The sequence below is a fragment of the Capsicum annuum genome, chromosome 7, assembly GCF_002878395.1.
Source record: "Capsicum annuum cultivar UCD-10X-F1 chromosome 7, UCD10Xv1.1, whole genome shotgun sequence".
Classification (NCBI taxonomy): Eukaryota; Viridiplantae; Streptophyta; class Magnoliopsida; order Solanales; family Solanaceae; genus Capsicum; species Capsicum annuum.
This window is the reverse complement of record NC_061117.1, coordinates 182,709,940-182,734,976: the sequence shown is the minus strand read 5'-3', so window position 1 is coordinate 182,734,976 and position 25,037 is coordinate 182,709,940. Positions and strand designations below refer to the sequence as shown.

The window sequence follows — 25,037 nt, the reverse complement described above, 5'->3', positions numbered from 1 at the left end:
GCATCAGATGTCTTCATCTTCGCATCAGATGTTTCATCTGTTGCAATACTATTTTTACCAAGTCAAATAAGAAATCAACCCAGCAACACCAATACATCACACACACACACACACTAAGAACATCAACTGTGAACAAAAATCATCAACAAATCTGAATCAACAGTACGATTGCTAGAAATTAGGGTTTTATTTAGTCCACATTTCTATACTAGAAGAGTAGTTGGCTCAAGTTCCTCTGTTTCTTCATAATTTTTTACCTGTGAAAAAGGAAATGAAACGACGAAGAACTTGAAGTTGTTGTCACCGGAGAAGTCTTCACATCGATTGATGATTGAAAGTCGAAAGGGAACTCGCCTGACTAATTTTCACAGAAAGTTGAAGTCCCCGGGGATTGAAGGGAGAATTTTGCAGAACTGTTGGTTGGGAGAGAGTTGAGAGAAACCATCTCGAGAGAGAGGAGGGAGACTGGTTGATTTAGATTAAAGACGGGTATGGGTTGATTTGTATTTTTGAAAAGATTAGAAAGTTTTGAAAATATTCAAGTCCATAATTAACTTAATCAAATTTTCTAATGATGTTTGACCCTTTAAGTTGGTCAATGTCACCAATCCTTCATTCAAGACTTAAAAGACACCTTTCCTTCAATTTTCTCAAGTTACTTTGTCTTGTTTATCTTGCTATATGGACCTTTGTCCTTGATGTATGTGTCATAGTATGAGAAACTATTATTAAGTTATTTTCTTGTAATTTCAATTATTTAATTAACTTTACAAAAAATTAGAAGTAGGGTCCGAGGAATTAGGGAGGAGATTACAATGCAAAAAATCAAATATTTACCAACAAAGTAGAGTTTAGGTAGTTAATCAATTGAACTATTCAATTTCTCATATTGTTTAACTAAGAGAAAATACATTAAATCCCCCCTCAACTTGTCAGCAAAACTTACTTTAGACCCTAAACTAATCTGACAATAATATACCCTTCTTAATAACTTTATTTTGAATTAATTTCAACCCTTACAGCTGACGTGGCAAAAAAAAGAAAAAATGCATGAATTTTTTTTTAAAAGGGCCTACTTTATCTAGTAGGAGAATGATGACGCTCCTTCCATGGCGAGGTACAACCAGTGAAGCACATGGTACTCTCTTCTCCAAAATCCCCAATATTCCACCATCCTTATTCTTAATAACAAGGAGATGATATCTTCGACCCTCCATTTTCTCCCACTTCCAATACCTTAAAAACCTAGAAACCCAAGAAAAATAAGCAAAAATAAGAAAAATATGAAAATGAAGAAGACCAAACTTTACTGTTAATTCTGAATTGCCCTTTGATTTTGTGTATCAAAACATCAATTAAATTGGTGCCTCATCTATCCTCCACCTCTTTGACAAAAATGATGATGAAAAAAATGGTGTGTGTTTGACGAAAATAAAAGTGATGTAGAAGAAAGAAAATGAAGTGGAATTAGAGTTTTTTCTTACTTGGGGGTGGGTGTGCGGTTGTGGGATCAGAGGTTTTTTTTTTAAATTGAGGGTGGGGGTGCCATTGATGATGAGGCGAAGAGAGTAGGGAGGTTGAAGAAGAAAACATATTGAGGGGTGGGTGGGGCGGTTGCAGATGAGGGGTTAGGGGGTCTGAAGAAGAAAACACCTTGGGAGGGGTGAATGGATTGTAGATGAAGGGGGAGTGGGGGTGTTTGAAGAATAAAATATTTTTTTAAAAAATTTATATATAAATTATACATATGTACATTTGTATTAAATTATATATGAAATAATTAATTTTTAAAAATACTTTTCTTGCGTGGCGCTGATGTGTGAGCGTGTGTATTGCACTCTCCGTAGTGAGAGTGGCATTATGTGTTTAGGGTTGTATTTAATTCACTTAAAAGTTGTTAAGGGGGTATATAATTGTCCGATTAGTTTAGGGTCTAAAGCAAGTTTTGCTGACAAGTTGAGGGTTGATTTGATATATTTTCTCTTTAACTAATCGATAAATGATTTTTAGAATCTTTCATTATAATGTCGTGTTTCTCATATATATTATTGAATCAAGTCAATTGCAAAATATAAACTTCAAATATCCTTTAATAATTTTATTTATTAAATTACTTGTATTTCATGCTTTCTAAAGTACAAGACCAAAAAGCTTTAATTTTTTTCTTTGCTACTCACAAGACCAAAAAACTTTAATTTGACTATCTTTTGTCGGGCCTTTTCCACAGAAAAGAGAAATCTTGTGTTCCAATAGAAGCAGAAGTGCTAGGGATTATTCAAGAATCGAAGTCGATTTACTTTATAAAAAGAAGATATCAATGAACTTCTATGAAATGGTTTAACGGAATTCAGCCAATTGTCTTGATCTGGAATATCATTGAGAAATAGGAATTCGGGTTATCAAAGGATTTCCTGCGATTATAATAATTTTTTGTAAATGAAATAGCCTTAACAAACTTAATATTTTATATGAACTTTTATTTAAAGTAGTTTAAGTGAGAAAATATATTTTGATCGTGGAGAATTTTTTTCTGTTGCATGAATAATTCATCACTTTTTTTCTTCTTTCTTAGTATTTATCTTTAATAATTTATTTTTCATAAGAAGGAGTTCTGTACAAATACCGCGGAGATGAAGAAAAGGGGGAAAAAGAGGGGGTTAAAATTAGTTATTGCATCAGGTTATATTTTATTTTTATCGAATCGAGTATGGTTTTGATGTATTTCTTAATTATTTTTTATAAATTGAATAATATTTTTTGTGGACAATTTTATCCATTGCTTTTGAAAATATCAAACATATTTTATATACTGAAAATTAAAATTGTTGATAAAGTTAGAAATTAAGGAAATGATATGAATTAAGATCAAATTATTTTTAAAATCTCTTTTTTGGTTAATTGAGATTCAGTATTTTTAAGCATCAACTATAGAGAAATAATCAATCGATTCTCGATGTTCATTTTAGTGAGTCTAATTTTTTTCCTTAATTCGGTATAAAATTACGCTTAAAGCACCACATTTAACTAGCATAAATTCTTGTCACGAGAAATTATAAATAAAATCATATATTTTCTATCACACACACGAAGACTTGAGTAAAATAATTGATCCACTTGATGACTTTCGTCTTCATCTTCCTGATTGCAAAGATGAACTTGAATTACTAGAGTTTGGGTCCGAGCATAGTACGGGCCTTGTAAAACTAGACTATATATAAGGGAGACCATCTCATTTTGGTAGTCCTCACACGACTGTATTTTGTCTATTTTATCCTTTATTAAGTTTAAATGACCTTTCAAGATCTCATCCATTTTAGTAAATGTGAACAATCATATGGGCTTTTAAAATGCTATACAAAAATGATGGGTCATAAAAAAGTGATAGTGACACTACAACATATCTATTTATTCAACTAAATTTAAAATTAATTCAAAATTTTATTGTCATCTTTTACGTGGGATAATAGTAAATTAATAAAAAAAAAATACTTTTTTTAATCCTCACAAGAAATTTGTGACGCTTTAATAAAATTGTAAGGACTCATTGAAGAAACATCTACAATTTTTTTTTATTAAGTCTGACTTTTAATTATTTAATTTATCATAAATCATACAATAGTTTGTAGCATCAAATATTTTTATATTAATCAAAAATTGTATTATTTTTTTTTAAATGAACAAGCCAATGTAAAGTTTAATTGAGAGAAAATAATGAAAATAATTATACGTAAGGCAAAATCAATTTAGATCGTTAAAGACTTTCATTCAAAAAATTTTAGCAAAATAATTTGAAAATTAAAGAAAGACTAAAATATACCATAAGAATAATTGTTATTTTTAACTTATAAAAACTTTTACCTCCCCCGTTTTAATTTATTTATTTGGTTTTGACTTAACACAAAGTTAAAGAAAAAGTAACAAATAATTTTAAATTTTATGGTCTTAAACCAAAAATATGTAGAAAGGACCAAAATATTTATTGATCTTGTTGTCCTAAATATGCCATGTGGAAAGTTGAAATTAACCCAAGAATGAAAACAAATATATATTTTTTTTAAAACGAACTAAAAAAAGGACAAAAATTGAAACAAATATATAATTTAATATTTTAAAAATATCAAAAAATAATCAAACTAGACCGTTAACTAATATAATGGTACAAAACAAACAAAAAACAAAAATAGCAAGTTAAAAAAATTACAAATATAAATGTTAATATAGTTTGAGCTAGGGCTAAACGACACTAGTTTTTATTTTTTCTATTATATAGAAGAGGTGGTTTCAACCACCTCATGTAATTACCATAAAATCCAACTATTTTCACTTAATTACATATCACGTCCCAATATATAATAATTGTATTGTTTCATCATAATGGTTTAAATGTTTAATATATTTTATTAATTTATATTAATTAACTATAACTACGTATTGAAAGTAATTTTTTTATTTAATTGTCTATAATGTTCAAAACTAATTTGTTACCACAAATCATAATAATTAATAACTTAAAATATTTAAAAAATATATAAAAATTTTATTGACTCTCATTATTTTAGCAATGCCACATAAATTGAGACAAAAGAAAAAACAACTTAAAATAGTTAAAAGATATATAAAAATTTTAATTGACTCTCAAAATTGTATCGAAGCCACATAAATTGGGACGCAAGGAGTAAATATATTATTCGATAATTACATAAAAATTATTATAAATCACAATAGTTAACAAGTTAAAATACTTTTTTAAAATAGATAAAAGTTTAATTCAACTCTCAAAATTTTATCGGTGCAGCATAAATCATGACAAAATAAAAATTATCTTAATTAATTGCAACTAAATATTTAAAGTAAATCAATTTTATTATTTTAATTGACTTTTATATAGAAAATTAATCTTTTTATTTATTTATTTTAGCTAATTTAAATTATATTTTTTTTCTTATATAAAAATACTAATATTTAAACTTAACTTAAAATTTTTAAAGTACAAAATAATAAATTTAATTTAATAAAATAAATTTCTAATAAATATTTTATTAGAATTTGTGTTAGGTCAATATGTATCAAGTTAAAAAAAAATAAAAAAAAATATATTGTAAAATTTTATTATTATGAAAAATAAGTATTTTTTTTAATTTTCTTTTCTATAATATACAATTTCTATAATATCGAAGGGTTGGTTTCAACATGAGTTGCTAGTGGCATGAGAAATTTATGTGAGGGCAATTTTGCTATTTCATTTCAAAAGCTTATAAGCATCTGTTGACATTATTACCTACGTGTATCCACCATAATTTTTCTACCAACATTTGGCACTTTTTAAAAATTAACAAATTTTCTACCAAGACACTTTTCATGTCAAAAATGCTGAAACATGGCACAATTAAAAAATAAATATGGCCATTCCAGCTTTGGAATATTAACAAACAACACTTACTCTGTAAAAAAAAAAATCTCAACTCTTGCATATTCTCTCTATCGGATAAAGAAAAAACTCAACTTTTGCATATTCTCTTTGTCGGGTATGTTGACTGATTCCTAATAATCAACACTTTGTTGGATTTTTGATTTAAATTATTCCATCAGATATACAACTCCCACTGTTGTGATTATTGCTTCTTTGCTTTCTAATTGGGGATTTTCCATTTTAATAGTAGAAGAAAGGAAAATTTCTTATCTGGGGTTTCATTTGAAAACAAGACCCAATTTTATTGGATTGAAATTGTTTGGATCTATTTGACTTTATTTTAGGGATAAGGAATTGAAGTTTCTTTGCGTTAGTGAAATTGGCGTTTGTGTGGTACACACTTTGATCTCTTCGAGAATTTTGACTTGTGCTCTCCTGTTTAGGTACTAGGTTAGTTAAAGCAGGGTTTGTGTTGTTTTAATGAATTGGGATTTTCCCCTGTTAATGAAATTACCGTATGTGGTGTGAAAAAGTCGCTCCGCCATTTTCTATTGCCCTTTTCGTTTGTTGGTTGTTAATTGCTATTACGTTAAAGAATTTTGAATTGTTAGCAGAGTTTCTTCAGAATGTTTTAATTTTGAAAAAAAAGAATAGGTGATTTTTTTCTCCTGTGTCATGGGATTGGTGGACCGAGTTACCTAATACCCGCTGTTAGTGGGGGGTGACAGGTATATGTGTAATTAGTCGTAGTGCGTGCAGCCTGGTCTATATGCAAGGAATGTTAAAAAAAGAAGAAGAATATTTCAGCTATGGTTTGTATTTACTCGAAAACCAGAATGTTAAACTTGGAGAATTAGTTTTTGTTTAATTCGACGAATCTTACTGATATGTGATTTGGGCTTGAGAAATCTAGGACAGTGAAAGTTCCACTCTTTTGCAGTAAAATGTTCCATCTTTTGGCGGGGGAAGGGGAGGTTGGTGAATATTTCCCAATTATACGAATGTTTTAACCATCTTATCTTCCCTATGCTAGAATTGGTCTTCTGTTATCTCCATTAGATATAGAAAGTTATACTCCCTCCGTTCTGTCCTAATTTATATAATGTAGTTTGACTTGGTATGGAGTTTATGAAAGAAAGAAAGATTGTTTAAACTTGTGGTCTACAATAACCTATACAATGTGTTCCTTCTCACTTTTACAGTATATATTCACCCAAAATTTTATGTTATGCTTGCTCCATCCTTGTATGCCGTGGATTAGTAGTGCAACACCTAGAAGATAAGAGCCTTAATGTGTAGTGATTATCTCGGTTGCTTCTGTATTTAACTGATTTGCTTGAAAACCAGAATGTTAATTAGTTTTTGTTTAGTTCGATGAATCTTACTGATATGTGCTTTGGACTTGAGCATGCTAGGATGGTGGAAGGTTCCACTCTTTTGCAGTAAAGGTTCCATCTTTTGGGCGGGGGAAGGAGAGGTTGGGGAATACTTTCCAATTATACGAATATTTTAACCATCTCATCTCCCCTATGCTAGAATTGGTCTTCTATTATCTCCATTAGATATGGAAAGTTATACTCCCTTCGTCCTGTCCCAATTTATATTATGTAGTTTGACTTGGTATGGAGTTTTTGAAAGAAAGAAAGACTTTTGAAAATTGTGGTCTACAATAAGTTATACAATGCTTCTGTATTTAGCTGAAGTTTTGTTCTACACTTTATTATTCATTGTGTGGGAAGAAAAGAGATGTGAATAATGAAGATTGTTTTGTATAGCCTTTACACTGTGTACTTATGTGGTACTCAAAATAATGTGTTTACAACATTACCTCTGTTGCTTGTAGATTTGGTACTCAAAATAATATGTTTACAACATTACCTCTATTGCTTGTAGATTTACCTGGAGTTTTTTTTTGAGCTTTATTATTTATTGCATGGGAAGAACAAAGATGTGAATAATGGAAATTGGTCTGTGTAAACTTTATGTGGTGTGCTTATGTGGTAACCAAAAGAAGGTGTTTCCAATATATATTTTAAAACAATTGAAAAATTCTCAAAAGAAATGCAAAGCTTTCAATACTTACGTTTCCTACTCACTTTTACAGTTCAGGTATTCACCTGAAACTTTTTTTTTAGGTTATTCTGTTCTTATATCAAACTTTTTGTTTTTGCAATACACTATTTCTGGCTAAATTTTTATTGTGTACTGATCTGCATTTTCCCTTCGTTTTTCCCTGTTTGCGCTTTCAGTTTTGCTGTGGTTGCTCTTTATTTGTGCCACTGTGCCGTGTTTCACTTACCAGGTATTACTTTTGTTACCACATTTCCATTTAACTGTCAGTTGGCTTATATTATGTTACTTTATGCTTTACATGTGCTTGTGCATCCGCCCTATTGTTTTCTTTTAAAATAAGTAATTTCGTGGTTGTGTGTGTCAATGGTGTTAAAACAAATGACCATGAAATTGTCAAAAAACTATGACAAATTGAAATATAGTGATATATAAACTACTACTTTATTAATAATTATATTATGAATTATGAACTTGTGATTTAAGAAAAGTTCAAAAACATTATTCGGCTCCTTGAAAACATAGTCAACTTGTAGATTCCCAAATAACTTAAAATGACTTAAATATAAAATTAACTCAGTAAAACTCTTATTATTGATGCATATATCATGTTAATTATAACATCAATAAGGTCTATATAGTTGTTCTCACATGAAGGATGTGAATATCATTAAAGTTACTCAACATATTGATTGACGTAAAATGGATAGTGAATTTGTTTAGATAGAGAGGATGAAAGAAAGACGTAGGAATTTTTCTCTGAAGTTAAAGAGGCCTCCCTTCATAAAGGAAGAAGAAAATAAAACTTTATGATTAAGTTGTTTTCTATTTTCATTTTTCCTTCACCGCCTATGAATGAAGAATTAACGGACTACTAAACAAGCAAGGAAGATTCTTTTATTTTATTAATCAACCGCTAACAAGCAAAGAAAGAAAAGACTTCTTTTTGATGTTGTTTGTAATGCCCTGATTTTTCTGAACCGGAATGCTACACGGTGCTTATGACCTCAAAGGATCACAAGCTAATCCATGACTGATATATGTACCCGTACACTGCAATATAATAACGTAATAATGCGGAAAACATGAACATGTAGGCCATAAGGTTCAACTGAATAAAGAATCTATCAAAACATAACATCCATATGGGTGAAAGATACCCAAAATAACTGAAAACTGAATCAAATCTGAACATAAGTCTGAATACTGAATCTGAAAGCCTCTAAGTGTTGTCTGAATAAGGAGTTAAAGGAACATGTCTCCAACTAACTCCGTAAATTGATAACTAGCTAAAATAATAATGAATAAATCAAATCATATTGTCCTCGAATAAAGAGGACTCACTGAATCTCTGTGATTGGAAATGCTACTGCTACTGCTGATCTGGAGCTCGTGTCTCTGAACCTATGGTGTAACATGAAAAGAAAGCACCATAGCGCAAATGTATCAGTATGAGGGAATGTACTGAGTATATGAGTGAGGTAGGCTAAATTTAAACAGGGTTTGCATGTATGAACAATGCTAACTGTCTGACTGACATGAACGTAAGAGTACAAACATGCATACATAGTAACTGAAATCGTGGGTGCATGATAGCTAGTCCTGTATGCTAGTACATAGTTTACTGATGGCTAACATGAGTGATACTGAAATTCTGATAACATGGGCGACTGTATCTGACAATCCTGAATTTGATGGAACTATCTGAGTTCCGTACTGTAACTGAGTCTGACTGTCTCAGTCCTGATATACTGAAATCTGGAGACCTATCTGAGTTCTTTTGCTATGACTGATTCTGAAAATATGGGAGGTAGTTGTTTAACCGACATGCCCCAATAACACATATAGCTAAGTTGGTGTCCAATCTCTGCCCCGACTGGAGGGGTGTGGGTGACCCTTAGCTGGCAGGTATTCGAAAGGAGAATGGTGGGAACCCTAAACTGATAGGTTAAGCCACCTCATCAACCCTAATCTGATAGGATAAGATGTCTCAACCTACGTTGGCTACGTAGTTCTAGAACACAAGGATGACTGCTAAGAATCACACCCTAAACTGGTAGGTGAGTTCCCATCCTTGGATTCACTCGGTGCTAACTTCTACTCCCATCTGAAGAGACTAAACATGATTCAACTGACTGTACATGGACAAATTAACTGGCTTCTGTTGAATGGCGGAGTAGTACTATTATCTGAGAGTTAACTGAGATCATGAGATTTCTGAGGTTTCTTGAGTCACGTGACTGACTGAGTTCTATAGATTATAGCTTGACTGAGATTATCATGACAACATGACATGGCTCTAGGCACACAACTATGTTTTTCGGGTACGAATACCCCCAGGACTCGATAGAAGGAAACTGACACACACGACATGACTTGATCACAAGATTTGAGTCTACAATTCATAATATCATAAGTAGGGGATATCATATTTCATATAGTTATTCAACATCTTAAACATTGTAGGGAATGCATGGATATATTTCGTGTACATATTAAATATCTCCATTATCTTACATGCTTCATACCACCACAATAGCAACACATGAAAAGTATGGAATTCATATTGAAGTATATAGCTAACATGGACTTGTCATTTAGACATCATAGAACCATACAAACCTGAATTTCTAGTATCCTAAGCATTTTATCAAACACCTTGCATGCATTCTTTAAGGCATAGGTGGGTTTCATACTTGCACCATATTAAACCACCTAAAGTTCATGGTTTTCAATTAACAAACATATATATTCCATGAAAACACCTTTAGACATCACATTGAAACTTAAACAACAATCGTCAATATGTATATACTCATATCACCACAAAAAGTTTACAAAATAATATTTAAAACATAGTTCTTGAGCTCTATAAATGGATTGGATCCATAGATGACACTACGCATACCTTAGAAAGGAAACCTTGATGATTTGCTGGAGAGTTCTTGGATTTGGGAAACTTAATTCTTAATTATCTTGGAAAAAGGCTTGAATCTTGCTTTTGAGAGACGAGTTTGATGGAAAACCCTAATCTTGTGGTTGAGAGTGTAAGAGAGGGTTTTTAGGATGCTTAACTGAAGAAAACTGAGAAAAATTACGCCTCTTTAGGGTTATAAGTCATGGAAGGTGAAGGAAAAGATCAAAATACCCTTATGAAATAAATTCCCAGTTGCTGAAAATCATAGCTGACGACATTTGCGACAAGGCGTCAAAAAATGTGACAAGCCGTCAAAAATGTCGTCACACAGGAGCTGGAATTGATAGTTTCTGCCTAAGCCTGAAGACATTTATGGCAAGGCATAAAAAATGTGACAGGCCACCAAAAATATCGTCACACAGAAGCTGGATTCTGCCTAAGGCTGACGACCTTCGTGATGGTGCGTCACAAATATGGTAAGCTATCACGAATGTCGTCACTTAGGAGCTGGTTTCTGCCTAAGGCTGAGGACCTTCGTGATAGGGCATCACAAATGTGGTAAGCTTACCACGAATGTCGTCACACTGTTTCCAGCCTGACATCTGGAGTAAAATAGGAATAACTCTTTGCTCCGATATCGGATTTAGGAAAAATTGGTATCATTGGAAATCTAATTCAATTACATATCTGTTGATAGGTCATGAGATAAAAAATTCCAAGTATAATGAGAGATATTCTCGTTTGAAGTTGACTATACCAATATCCTTCTCAAGAATTCAATCGGTAAGGAATGTTTTGATTCGTCTGATAGCTGGGAGTTATTTGAAGCCTTAATATGCATCTAACCTAATCATACAACTATAAAAGAACCATGATGTACTATGCATGATCTTGGTACATGGCTCTAATAGTGGTTTGGATTTTTTGGGGTATTACATTGTTATTGGAGCTACTGAAAATTGACTTAAGAACTATTAAATCAGGTGCAAGAAGAAGAGATGCCACTATTGATGAACCTAGCTATCCAAACTCAAAATATAAAAATCATAAAAGATGTAACTGGAAATATGCTCCTACAATTAGATTATATAGTGTAATAAATTATTTTCAATGGTTATGCTTGTGCAAATAATCAGATATTAAATGAGAAATTTATAGTGTAAAAAAATTGGCCATTCTTACCGTAAAATTTGATGTCATCCCATTTGCTATTAGAAGGAAAATTATAAAGAGATTAACTTACAGATGATTCACTGATTCAGGCCTCTTAGTTCAGCCACGCATAGTAAATGCTTCAGTGCACAGACTGCCCTTTTTGTTTGCAGAAGACTGCTTTTTCTACTCTGTAGAGTAAGTTGTTTTATGTGATCTTACTGTACAAGTACATTGGAAAAAAATCTCTAATTCACACTTCTTATTACCCTTTCTTTGCCTTCACTTCCTACTATGTTCAAAATACCCCCTCAATATGACTCTTCTACTTTCATCCTGTATTGATCATCCCGCTTCATTACATCTTCTAATCAATCAAATAATTCACTATAATAGAATAACGAGTCTATGAATTGGTTAACGAATACAGATACATTTAAATTTACTTCTACTTCTGATACTATCATTAGTGATGGTTGTAGCTGTTTTACACCTCTCATTGTTGTTTCTAAACAGTTAGATTCACATATCATTGTGCATAGAAAGAATGCTGCGTGAATTACATCAATACAGGACCATCAAAATTTGTGGGATACTTTGAATTTAGCTAGAAAAGTCAAATAATTAAAGTTCAAAACATAACATAGATTGTAATAGTAAGAACTAGGAAGTATGATACGTTCATCTGCAAACATTTTAAAGTGTATAACAGGGACATTCAAAAGAAGATAGTTAAGTCTCTTTTTTTCTTTTTTTCTTTTTCTCTTTTTTTCTTTTTCTCTCTTTCTTCTTAAGTGTTGAAAAAATCACAGCGAACGTACATACATCTTAATATCATAATGCCAAAAATGAATATTCAATTATGATGTGGTTATCTTACTGTCAATGATTTTATTTTCTTTTTGTAGAATTTTGTTTAATTGTACAGCTCTGTGTGTGAATGTTTGGACAAGTAAATATCTTTGTTGCTTAACTCTTTATATAGTCAAACATCTCTGTAACGAAGTTGTTTGTTTGGATATTACTTACCTCTTATAGTTGATGCAAGTCCCTTAGTTTTTAATGAAACAAATTGTTGGTTTTTCCTAATATGGCATAACAGTGAAACATAAACATCTTAATGTTCCTTTTCTTTTTTTGCAGTTGCAATTTTCGCATGTGAACTCTCTATTTATGCTGCTATACAATCTTTTATTTAGCAGGTAATGTTTTCATTGTGAATTCAAATTTGTACAACTACTGTATATTTGTGATTCTATACTTGCTTTCATGTTACTAATATGTTAACTATATATTGGCTTATATTAACCACGGTTAGAAAATCAATATTGCAATGTCAAATAAAAATAAACAAGCACATCCAAACTTTGAAAAAGCACATGAGGATAAAAAAACTAGAGGTCGTGAATTATATAAAACAATGCAATCCGATAGAAAAGAAGTTTTACTAGCTAAAGAGTGAACAAGAAAAGCTGAATGTAGCTACCGACAATTTGGTGCTACTTCAATTAGCTTAACTGAGCAACAACCTCAATTAGAGCAAGGATCAACATCAAATAATACTGAACAGTATAACAACTCAACTATGACACACACATCCACAAATTATGTCATGTTAAAATCTGTTCCGAAATTTAACTTTTGTCTGGCAAGAAAATTTGAATACGAACCACTTGCTTTTTGTTGTGGCAAAGGCACTATCATTCTAATTTCTCATTGGCTTCCTACTGAATTAATGAGTCTTTATCTGGGAAATATTGAAGAATCAACACAATTTCGAACTTATGTAAGAACATATAATATATTTGCATTTACATCTCTTGGGGTAGCTTACGACAAGGAATTGTCACAAAAAAATAAAGGTATTTATACATTTTGAGTTCAAGAAAAAATGTATCATTTCATAAATGACTTGATACCAAGTGATGAAAAGGGAAAAAATATGCAATTATACTATTTTGATAGTGAGAATGAGTTGAGAAATCGAATGGCATGTTCAGATAAGCTAAATGAATATACCATTAAAAGGTTAATGGAAATATTAAACATTAATCCATACTCAATATTTTTAAAATCTTTAATAAATATTCCACAACTTTTTGATTTCTATATTGCATTTAAATCTGATGCTGGTTTAAATCAACGAACATACAATTTACCAACTACGTCAGAGGTTACAACAATATGGGTAGACCAAGATGCCAATAATTATGTTTCTGCACCTCATATACGAATATATATAAAAAGTGATAGGAGTCAATTGGTAAATTATTACTATGATTGTTATGACCCATTGCAATATCCATTGTTGTTTCCTTATAGCCAAAATGGTTGGCATTGTGGCATTAAACCTATAGCCAGTTCTACTACAACACAAATATATTGTGAACATGAATAATTACCTGGTGTAAAGAATATGACTTCCATTGATGGATTTCTTAACTTAGAAAATGATATTCTGCTAAAAGATAAACGGAAAAGAGATATGATTTCTTGTCATGAATATTATAGCTATAAGCTTCAAATAAGAGATGATGAAGATATAATATTGCACTCAGGTAGATTACTCCAACAATATATTTTAGATGAATGGATCAAAATTGAAACTCAAAGACTTGACTTCAGTTCGTTCAATCAAGATTTATTTAGAACAAATGTGTTAGGAGGTCTTTTAGATATATTACACCGTGGTGAAAGAGAAGCTTCTCAAGTAGGAAAGCATAGAATAATTCCTCTTAGTTTCACAGGAGGCCCTAGAGATATGCGCCGACGATATATGGATGCTATGTCTTTAGTTTAACGTTTTGGAAGACCTGATATATTTCTAACCATGACTTGCAATCCTTCTTGGCTTGAAATTAAACAAATTCTACTTCCAACGGATGAAGTCCAAAACAGATCTGATTTGATTTGCCAAATATTTCGAGCAAAATTAGAAGAATTAAAAAAGGATATATTAAGAAAACATATATTTGATAAAGTTGCAGCATTTATGTATACAATAGAATTTCAAAAATGAGGACTTCCTCATGCTCATTTTCTTATTATACTTGAAGAAAAATATAAATTATTAACACCAGAAGCGTATGATCAATTTGTTTGTGCAGAGCTACCTGACCCTAAAATAAATCCAAATCTATTCGAACTTGTTACTCTACACATGATACATGGTCCTTGTGGTGAATAAATCCAACATGTCCTTGTATGAAAAAAAAGGTTACTGTAAATTTAAATATCCAAAAGAATTTTCTGACCAAACATGTAAAGACAAAAATTCATATCCAATTTATAGGAGACAAAATACAGGAAAATGTATAAAAATCGGACAACATCTTCTTGATAATTCATGAGTTGTTCCTTACAATTCATTTTTATTATGTAAATTCAATTACCATATGAATCTAGAAATCGATTATGATATTAGAATTGTTAAGTATATTTATAAATATATATGTAAAGGGCACGATAAAATTACATTTCGTCTGTATGATGATAACATAAACATTGAAATAGACAAAATAAAAGAGTATCAATCAGCTAGGTGGGTTTCCCCGCCTGAAGCTGCATGACGCATATTTGGATTTCCCATCAGTAAAATGAGTCCTCCTGTGTAACATTTGCAGCTCCATCTTGATGGACAACAACTTGTTTCTTTCAAAAGTACCGATAATATTAGAAAAATTATAAATAATCCAATGATTAAAAAAACTATGTTAACTGAATTTTTTATGATGAATACAATACATAAAGAAGCTATGACTTTAAATTTTTTATATCGAGAGTTTCCTGAATATTTTGTATGGTCAACATCTTATAAAATGTGGGCACATCGTCAACAAGGAAATACAATTGGTCGTGTTGTGACATGTCATCCAATCTAAGGAGAAAGATATTACTTAAGAATACTTCTAATGAACGTAAGAGGACCTAAATCATATAAAGATTTATTAATGGTAAATGGTAAATCTTGCAGTACATTTAGAGAATCTGCAGAAAACGAGGACTACTACTATGTGATAATAATTTAATAGAATGTATGTTGAAAGCAGCTGATTATCAAATGTTGTCTAGCTTAAGACATTTGTTTGTTGTCCTACTAATGTATTGTAATTCAAATAATCTCAAAGAATTATGGAAAAAATTTGAAAGCGAAATGTTAGATAGTTATAGTAAATATGCAAATCTATCTTCACAAGAAATCCATTATAAAGTATTAAATAGTATTAATGATATTCTTTACTCAATGGGCCGTGATATTAATGAATTTCAACTAATCTCAGAAAAAATAAAAGTGTCTACTATAGCCAAAGAAGCTAAAGATGTACATTTTGAAAGAAATATTAGTGTTAGTGATAAAGATTTACTATTGAAAAATAAGTTAAACAATGAACAACAAACAACTTACAATATAATCCTTGAAAGAGTATTCTCAAATAAACCTGGAGCTTTTTTTATTGATGGTCCTGGTGGAACTGGTAAAATTTTTTTTATATCGTGCATTATTAGCTACTGTAAGACATAGAGGACTTATAGCTTTGGCAACTGCAAGTTCTGGTATGACAACCTCTCTTCTTCCTGGAGGTCGCACTACTCATTCTCGATTTAAACAGCCTATAAATATTGATAGAAATTTTAGTTGTAATATTAGCAAACAAAGTTCATTGGCATCTTTAATTCGTGATGCAAAATTAATAGTATGGTATGAAATATCAATGACAAAAGAAAATGAAATATCAATGACAAAAAAATAAATTGTAGAGGCCTTGAATTTGCTTCTTAAAGATCTTATGGAAAGAAAGATTCTCTTTGGTGTAAAAATTATTATTTTAGTGGTGATTTCAGACAAACTTTACCTGTTTTTCATAGTGATAAAAGAGAAGATTTTGTTCGCAAGAGCTTACTATGTTCTAAAATTTGGAATTAACTCCAAAAATTACAATTATCTGAAAATATGCGAGCTAGAACTGACCCTTCTTTTTGCAACTATTTAACGAAATCGGTAATGAAAATGAGAAACGAAATGCTCAAGGAAAAATTGAAATACCCAAATCCTTAATCATTCCTTTCACTACTGAAAAAGATTCATTGAACTTTCTATTTAAAGTTACTTATCCCAATTTATATACATTTCATTTAAATATTTCTTTTACTACTTCCCGATATATTTTAACAACCAAAAATAATTTTGTAGATGAAATAAATGAAATGTTGATTACCCAATTTCCATCCAATATAAAAGTATATGTGGCTACTGATGAAACTCTTGATCCAAAAGATCAAAATGAATATGAAGATTTTATGCATACTTTAAATCCTACTGGATTACCTCCTTACAAGCTATGTTTGAAAAAAATTGTCTTATTATCTTGCTAAGAAATTTAAATCCTTCAGAGGGTTTATGTAACGAAACACGACTAACATATGATGATTTCAAAGCTCACGTTATCAGTGCTACAATATCCAGTGACGACTTTAAAAATACTCATGTATTCATTCCATGCATACCATTTATAAACCTTAGCAGATGAAAAAATTCCCTTACAATTTAAAAGAACACAATTTTTCGTCCAATTATGTTTTGCCATGACCATTAAAAAAGCTCAAGGACAAACATTAGACTTTGTTGGTATTTATTTTAGAGAACCAGTGTTTTCTCATGGTCAACTATATGTTGCTTTATCGAGAGCTAGGAATTCTAAAAATGTTAAAGTACTAATAAGACCTTCTATTGCTGATAATCATGATGATTGTCGCACGTCTAATATAGTATATGATGAAATTATTGTAAAAGCTTTTTCCTAACAATCAATTTTAGTGCTAATGGTAAACCATCTTCCATTTTAACTATTGTTGAATCTATTTGTTGTTTCTAATTATATCATTTGTTACTGCTTCGTGATTTCATCTTGAATTAAAATGTCCGAACGATTCAGCATCAACGCAATTACTCCAACAACTGAAGACTGGACTTGTAAGGTACAAGTAGTTGACAAGGGTCGACAAAGAGAGTCAATATGGAAAGAAAAATAACCAACTCTTGACTCTCCAGGATGAAGAGGTATTTTTATGAAAATCAATAAACTACTAAATTATAACATACGAAATAGGCACAATAATGTTTAATTTTGGTTTTAATCTTCCATTTGATTGAAAGTCAATCTCAGGCATTTTGAATTGGTGTTTGTAAAAAATCATATTTGAAATTTGAACTTTAATAAAAAATCTATATATTTGTCAAAAATTTACCTTGAAACATCTTCTTTAATTGATAGAATTTAAATAATATAGTGCATCCTTACTCAAGAACAGTGCATAAAAATAAGAAATAACATTATTTTCTGAAGTCTCAATAAAATCTAAATATAACAATAACCGTGGGAAGCTTCCGTCTTCCCATGCTAAAACCTCTTACAAATGATTTCACAGTTGTGGAAAAGACATAATTAGTCTACTTTATTCTTTACTATAGTTTCTTTTTGTTAGTATCGATTGGCAACAAAATTATGTTTAGTATCAATTAACTATTTTCCTGAATACACAAAAATGCAGAATCATGAGAAAATATTAACAGACTTTTCCTGGTATGTATTGAATTGGAATGATAATGACTTTCAAAGTCTAAATAAGATTCAATGTCAAAAGGAAGTTAGTCATTTGGTAAGGAGTAGTAGGTGTGCTGAGGATGAAGGAACATTGCCTATGTCACCTCTTATCTTAACATAGAAGAAAATATCTTTATCATAAGAACATTGTTATTTCTGACTGAAAATATGTTAAGTTATGCCTTTAATAATTTTGAAAAATAAATTTTGCAATTATTCTCAGTGATTGTTTTTATACTGCTTTCCACAATGGTCTTACTGCATATCAATTTTGAAATTATTTTCAAAGGAATATTCATTTTCTAAATTAATAATATATTGCTTCACAGGAATTACTGGTTCAGTGCATTATCTTTGATAGTGACATAGCACAATACGCAGATCTTTTACATCCTTTTCGCACCTATCTGGTGTCCATTGCAAATATTAGGGAATCAAATGATACATACAGCAAACCACTCGGTGACTTTACTTGGATAATTGACAAAAATATTATTATCGAACCAATAGAAGAAATAACAACGTTGAGAAATTCTCTGCCGCGATCGACACGACTTGCTGTTACGCCATTTGAGCACTTTGATCATCAATATGAAGGACATGAATTTGGTATCATAACATCTAATGTATTATATTTTTTATTAACTACTAAAGTATAATTTGTTACTTTATATCTATCGACTCATTTACTATCATTGATTTCAAGATATTCTTGCTATTGTACTCAATGCGGGCTTGCCAACATATGCTGCAAATGGACCCAGAATTCAAGACTTTATTGAAATGGATGACAAGTACACGCTCTTGACTATTTTTATTTTCCTTGCTTCTCTTTTTGCTACAAATTTTTTGTCCAAGTGTTCAATTTTTACGAAATCAAATTTCTTAAAACTCCAAACCTATAAATCTGAACATCATTTTCTACTCAATGTAAATAGATGTAAAATTTTATTTTCGTTATAGTATTTTCAAGTATTGTATTTTCCAACTCCATGCTCACTTTCAAACAAATGCTCCAACATTTAATAGCTGATGTTTAAAATAAAGGTGTGCATCGGTCGGTTCGATTTTACATATTACTGGTTCAGTTTATTGGTTTTCAATTTTTAAATATGGTAAACCAATAACAAAATCAATAAGATATTTTTTATCGGTTTTTGATTTATCAGTTTATAGTTCTTAACGGTTCTATTTATCACTAACATGAAAAATAATCGAATCTTAGTTGCAAACAAAAATCCTACATAATGTGTTTTAATTTATAAGAATCTTCAAGTTTGAACTAAATATTGTTAGGAGAAATTAAGAGTTTGTATAATTGAAATAATAGGTTTGTTAATTTGTAGAGATTAAAGAGAAATTAAGAGAAATATCTAATAAGTCATATATATATTCTTATTGGGTTATCGGTTTATCCAATAAGAAAAAATCAAACCAAACCAATAACGCAATAATTTTTTTTATAAAACCATTAAAACCGTTAACCCAATAACCACCACCACCAACAACAACAACAACAAAACCCAGTGTATTCCCACAGTGAGGTCTGGGGAGGGTAAGATGTACGCAGTCCATACCTCTATCTCTAAAGAAGTAGAAATGCTGTTTCCGATAGACGTTAACCCAATAACCAAATAACAATAAACCAATAACATTTTTATCGGTTCGGTTTATTGGTTGGTTTGATTTTTGCACAGCCCTAGTTTAAAAGCTCAAAAGCTGAAATATATGTAATTTTACAACATTTATGTACATACTACCTGAACTCCAGACAACTTATTTTTTCAAGAAAATCAAGATGGACAGCCCCAACTGACAAATGTGCTACTGTTTGTTGACACATACTTTAGGTAAAATTTGTCTCCACTAGCACGATAAAACTAAACAATTGTCCACAAAAGTGTAACCCCAAATCCAATAGAATTATAAAATTTAGCATTTCAGCTATGCTAATATTATTTGATGTTTGTACATCATTATTAAATATCATTTTATTCTTAAAGATATAACCCAGATACTAAATATATTTTTCTCCTTTTATGCAGGAAAAAAATCAACCAAACTCACACTTTGGACAAGCTTTATTGATCACGATGAAAACAAAATCATGGAAATACTTGATCAGTTTCTAATTATTCTTGCCAGGAAAATTGTAAGACCAAGACCAGGTGAATATATATATGAGTATACTATACATTTAACAAACGTTATACTATAAAATTAAAACTAATTTTTCTAATTCATATAGGATTATCAAGCAAATTTTTTACAACAATTCAAGTCAATCCTCCGTATCTACAAGTGGTTGTACTCAAAGAATGGTATCTTTCCTAACCTAAAAACAATCAACTCACACATAACTCACACAAAGCACTGATCAACAAAAATTAAAATTTTATCCTCTTTTTATTTTGTGGGACCAAAGCAAATGAATAATAGATAACTTTGACATTTTCAAATAATACTTATAATTTTACATTCTGATTCATCTAACAATTACTTTTTTGAATATTTCAATAATAGATGCCAGTTTAAAGTGACTCTAATGGATAACAGTGGCTCTGCAATGGCGCTCATATCTAATGAACCTGCTGACGCAATGTTGCAACTCAATTCAAACGAAATTTATGAATTCATTGTGTCAAGGTGCATACTAAAATTTACTACTTCAAAAATCATGTAGTCATGTAAGATCAATTCATTCCCTTGAATTAAAAAATAGAATTTGCTCAACGTATTTCTACACACTAATTAATAGACTTCCCAGCCTATCTTAGGAGAGAAAAACTAATATCATGCTACAAAAAGATGATGGCATAAAGTTAAAGAAATTAGCATAGAGAAAGAAGAATAAAAGAGACTAAAGCTAATCTGGTAGGTCAATATAATGAAAAAAATTATATGACACCATAATTGTACTCCTAATAAATTTTGTTTCTTTTTATATTTCCTTTTTCCAGTTTTGTCTATGCATTATACTAGCCCAACATTATGTTCATTACCTTAAATGTACAGCCACCGAACTTAAATATACTAAATAAGACCAATTATAGTAACTGAATAATGTTCTCAAATTAATTTCCATGTAACTTTGCAATTACAAAATAAAAAACTAGAAGAAATCTGCTTCTCTTAAGAATGCTTTCATATGCTACTGACAGGTTACTGGTATTAGGTGGAATTAATAGACGTGTGCAAAAGCTAGCAGGGACACCATGGTTAACAAAATACACACAAAAAAAATTGCTTACCTGATATAGATGTAGATGCTCATTCTATTTTTTATGGAAATGCAAAGTAAATCACAAGCGGGTAGGGACACCATGCTTAGTAAAACACACACACAAAAAATTATTTACCTGATATGGATCTAGAAGTTTATTCTCTTTTCCATAGAAATTAAAAGTAAATCAGCCTTAGCAGTGGTACAAGTACACATCTGACCATGCCAAGAAAAAAAATTTATGACAAATGGGAAGGCTACGAAGAAAACAACTACTTTCTCATCAACAAATTTTGCGCAAAACGCGCTGTGTTTAATTTTTATTTTTTTTGAGGAATTTCAGATGGAAATCATAATTTATGTGGAACACATCCTAAAAATTGATGATTTGATAGTGAAAGAACCAAGCAAATGTAAATGTCTTTATCACAAATATGTCCTACTGATGTAAATGGAATTGTTGAGAGGTTTTGTTCTGCAATCCCAAAGAGAGAAGATGTAATATATGTTTTTATGTAGCAACCTTCAATATGATATCATAGTAGCAACTGGCAAAACTAAAGCCTAATGTCATTTTGTGCCTAAAATTAGACTCCGACATCTGATTACATCTCGATCATGTCTAGCTCCACGCCTGATTGGAACGATGGTGACAGACACCACACACATATATACACATAGAATAGCACTAGACAGTGTTGGTAGAGACTTCATAGATGCTTTCTTGTGTATATCAAGTTTTTGATGCAAAAGAATCACTCTTTGACTGTCTAAAATTATTTATAATGCATTGTCATGAATGAATCTCATTTTACATTTTGTAGAAACAAATGCTGCCTCTTAAAAATGTGAAAACACAACTAACTAGAAAAACATTCAGTATCCAAGCCAAGAAATCATTCTCAAATACTATCGATGCAAGTTCTGGAAAGCTGATTGTTGTATCTTTCATGGAAAAGGAGAACCCACTCAACACAGAACCCTTACACATTGCAATGGACACCACAAAAAGTAGTAAAACAAAAAATTCAGAACACTGGCATAAGCACATCAGACAATCAGCGCACAACAAATCAAGTAACTGCTTCACATATCAGTCATGCTCCAGAGGTGAAAACTCTATCTCTAAAAAAGTGCTACAAGGTAATTTTCCGCCTTTAAAATTTTTTAATAGAAGTCAAATCAATAGAATCTTCTTTTTCTGATTTACTTCTCCTAACTTAATTTCACTTACCAATGAAACATCTTTTCTTATCTATTTTTGGACTACAGTTGGGAGCTATTTTTTGCTGCATCCTAAAGCATATATCTAATGATGCAATGTACATATCATGTATATACTTAAGATGATTGCTCTATCTGTTTTCACGCACAGGTACGTAACCATCAATTCATAATGATTTCAATAGTTTATGCTATTCCTGAATCAAAACTGTTACACAAATTTATTAGAATAGCTCAACAAAAATATACCTGATAATTGACAAGCTTAATAATAAAATAATTATAAGGTCTTCCTCGGGAGCTGGAAAATTTGAGACAACCACTTGTTAAGCAAGTGATGTTTGTACGTGCGGGGTCGTATTAGCAAGTTCTTTTATTGTTTTCTGTATAAGAAAATAAATCTATATAGCAGTAGTTGTTAATCCCTCTTTTTTTATCGTGTGTACAGTAATTAGTATAAAATTGAGGGTATATTAGTTGTTTTTTTTTAACATTAAATTTAACCGCCTATTTCAATTAATTTAACGTCTATTCATAAACTCCATTTTTGGGAGAAAAAAATCCTAAATATAATGTATTATATTCTTTCATGCAGCAAGTCACGGTCATACATTTGCAGAGCTCAACCTGAGGATGCACCAACTCTCTTTTTGTATCTATGTAAATAATATGTACAATACTGTTTTGCAAAGCATGGCTCCTTAATGTTCACATATATATGTATGTATATAAACGCGTGTATGTGTTCGCCTTTCCCACTACTCAAACTTCTTAATCCAACATAAATCCTATTTACACAATGCCCTTAATAATTTAATACGTTTTTTTATTGTTGGGCCCGTGCTGACACGGACCTTGCACTTCTAGTAGTATATAAAAGAGCTTGTTTAGGACGACCAAGGGTATGACCGTAAATATGCTCACTTTCAAGGGTAAAATGATAATCTTGTTTTTTTAACCAAACTAGGTGCTTTCCTTTACCTTCTATATCTTTCCCTTTGTCTGTTGCTGAAATGATTGGTGTGTTCATGGTGAGCTCCACCCGTCTCAATGCTGAAAACCATGGTTGATAAAGAACTCTCGGTGTGCTTCTCCGTCTTATCAGTCTTTATCGTAAACCTGATTCATATAAAATTGGTATTGTCCTACTGTTTATCTAAATATTTTCAATCATTTCATTAGATACGGCTTGAAACTGAAAAAATATGGCTCATTGATCGAAACTTCAACATAATTATCTGGTTGTAATTGTTATACGTATAAATATGATTGAAGATTACCTTTATTTAGGTGTTGTATGCAAATCGTGGCACTCTCTGGTTTCCAAGGAGAATTTTAGTAGTAATTTGCTAAGGGTTCAATGGTTGATGATAGATGAGGAAGAGGATGATAAAACATATAGGAAAATTTTCAATTTGTATGATGGAATGATTTTGAAGAAGAGGATTTCGAGAGCGAGTGAAAAAAGAAGTATGGAGTCTATGAGGTGACTTATTATGGCCGGAAAAGACAAGGGTAATGACACTGTGTTACATACCTTTCTATGGTGTTTGAATCAATTTGCGCCATCAAAATACTACAAAATATTACAGACACAACAAGACTTAAGAATCATGAATTTTTATCCATAACGCATTTGTGTTGGCTAATCCTTTTGATACATTTGACTACATTGTCATGGTCATTGAGAGAAAGTTCGAGTTACTCATGTTATGGATACTGATCAAACTTGGTATGCTGACATACACAATACGTATTAGGGATGTGGTATATTTCAATAGAAACTTTTATGCGATCACCTATGACAGTTGTGTTCAAGTTTGTGATGTTGTTGGCTCTAAACCTGCTAAAAGTCATATCATAGTGCAGCTAACACCAATTACATCCTAGAATCACTTTTTGTAGTTGCGCAATGTGGTGTTGATTTAAGGCACGTCAAAATATTTTTAGTTTTCCAGATCGATTTGGATGCTTGCAAAACTACGCCAATTAGGGATTTAGGGGACAACGTTTTTCCTTGGTGCTAATGCTTTTGTTTCGGTCCAAGCTTCTCAACTTCTGAAATCAAGCCAAATCATATTTATTTTACAGATAATTGTTTGAGTGCATACCTCCAATTTAAAGGACACAGCTTGGACATTGGGGTGTTCAACTTAGTAGATGGCAGTATCCAGCCGCATTATGAAGGTGTTTCCCTTAGTAGTGTTTGTCCTCCAATTTGGGTCACATCTGTGTTGAGTGAATCATTTGGTAGGGGAAAATCGAATAGTTGATGCGCATGAATTAAGGCTTCTATATAATCGGCACCTGCAATAGCATTTTGTCAATGCACAAGCAGAAGTTGCTCTAAGGGCACAAACAACGACTGAGGTAAAACTTTCTAATAGGCTACTAATTCTCTAAGGGTTGTTTGGTTTGAAAACAAGTTCTACCGTTATA

General features: G+C 31.2%; 1 protein-coding gene and 1 pseudogene across 11 annotated transcripts; both read left to right on the top strand.

Annotated features, from left to right (window-relative positions):
• Positions 1 to 5,303: 5,303 nt before the first annotated feature.
• Positions 5,304 to 23,331, top strand: LOC124885655. 11 transcript variants are annotated; one of them, XR_007043026.1, is made up of 12 exons: positions 5,304 to 5,525; positions 7,660 to 7,712; positions 11,660 to 11,747; positions 12,693 to 12,751; positions 17,483 to 17,607; positions 18,481 to 18,945; positions 20,197 to 20,319; positions 20,400 to 20,472; positions 20,675 to 20,797; positions 22,199 to 22,517; positions 22,647 to 22,749; positions 23,194 to 23,331. XR_007043026.1 is itself a non-coding variant. In XM_047393874.1 (5 exons), exons 1-4 carry the CDS (start codon positions 5,378 to 5,380, stop codon positions 17,577 to 17,579), a joined length of 357 nt encoding a protein of 118 aa, XP_047249830.1. In that variant the 5' UTR covers positions 5,319 to 5,377; the 3' UTR covers positions 17,580 to 17,607; positions 18,481 to 18,946. The 11 variants fall into 11 exon arrangements, 1 of the variants encoding a protein (XP_047249830.1); XR_007043024.1 differs by lacking the exon at positions 11,660 to 11,747 and having other exon boundaries at positions 5,308 to 5,525; positions 18,481 to 18,760; positions 18,858 to 18,945; XR_007043029.1 differs by lacking the exon at positions 11,660 to 11,747 and having other exon boundaries at positions 5,307 to 5,525; positions 20,197 to 20,303.
• Positions 23,332 to 23,803: 472 nt separating this feature from the next.
• LOC124885654 lies at positions 23,804 to 24,893 on the top strand (annotated as a pseudogene).
• The last annotated feature ends 144 nt before the right edge of the window (positions 24,894 to 25,037 follow it).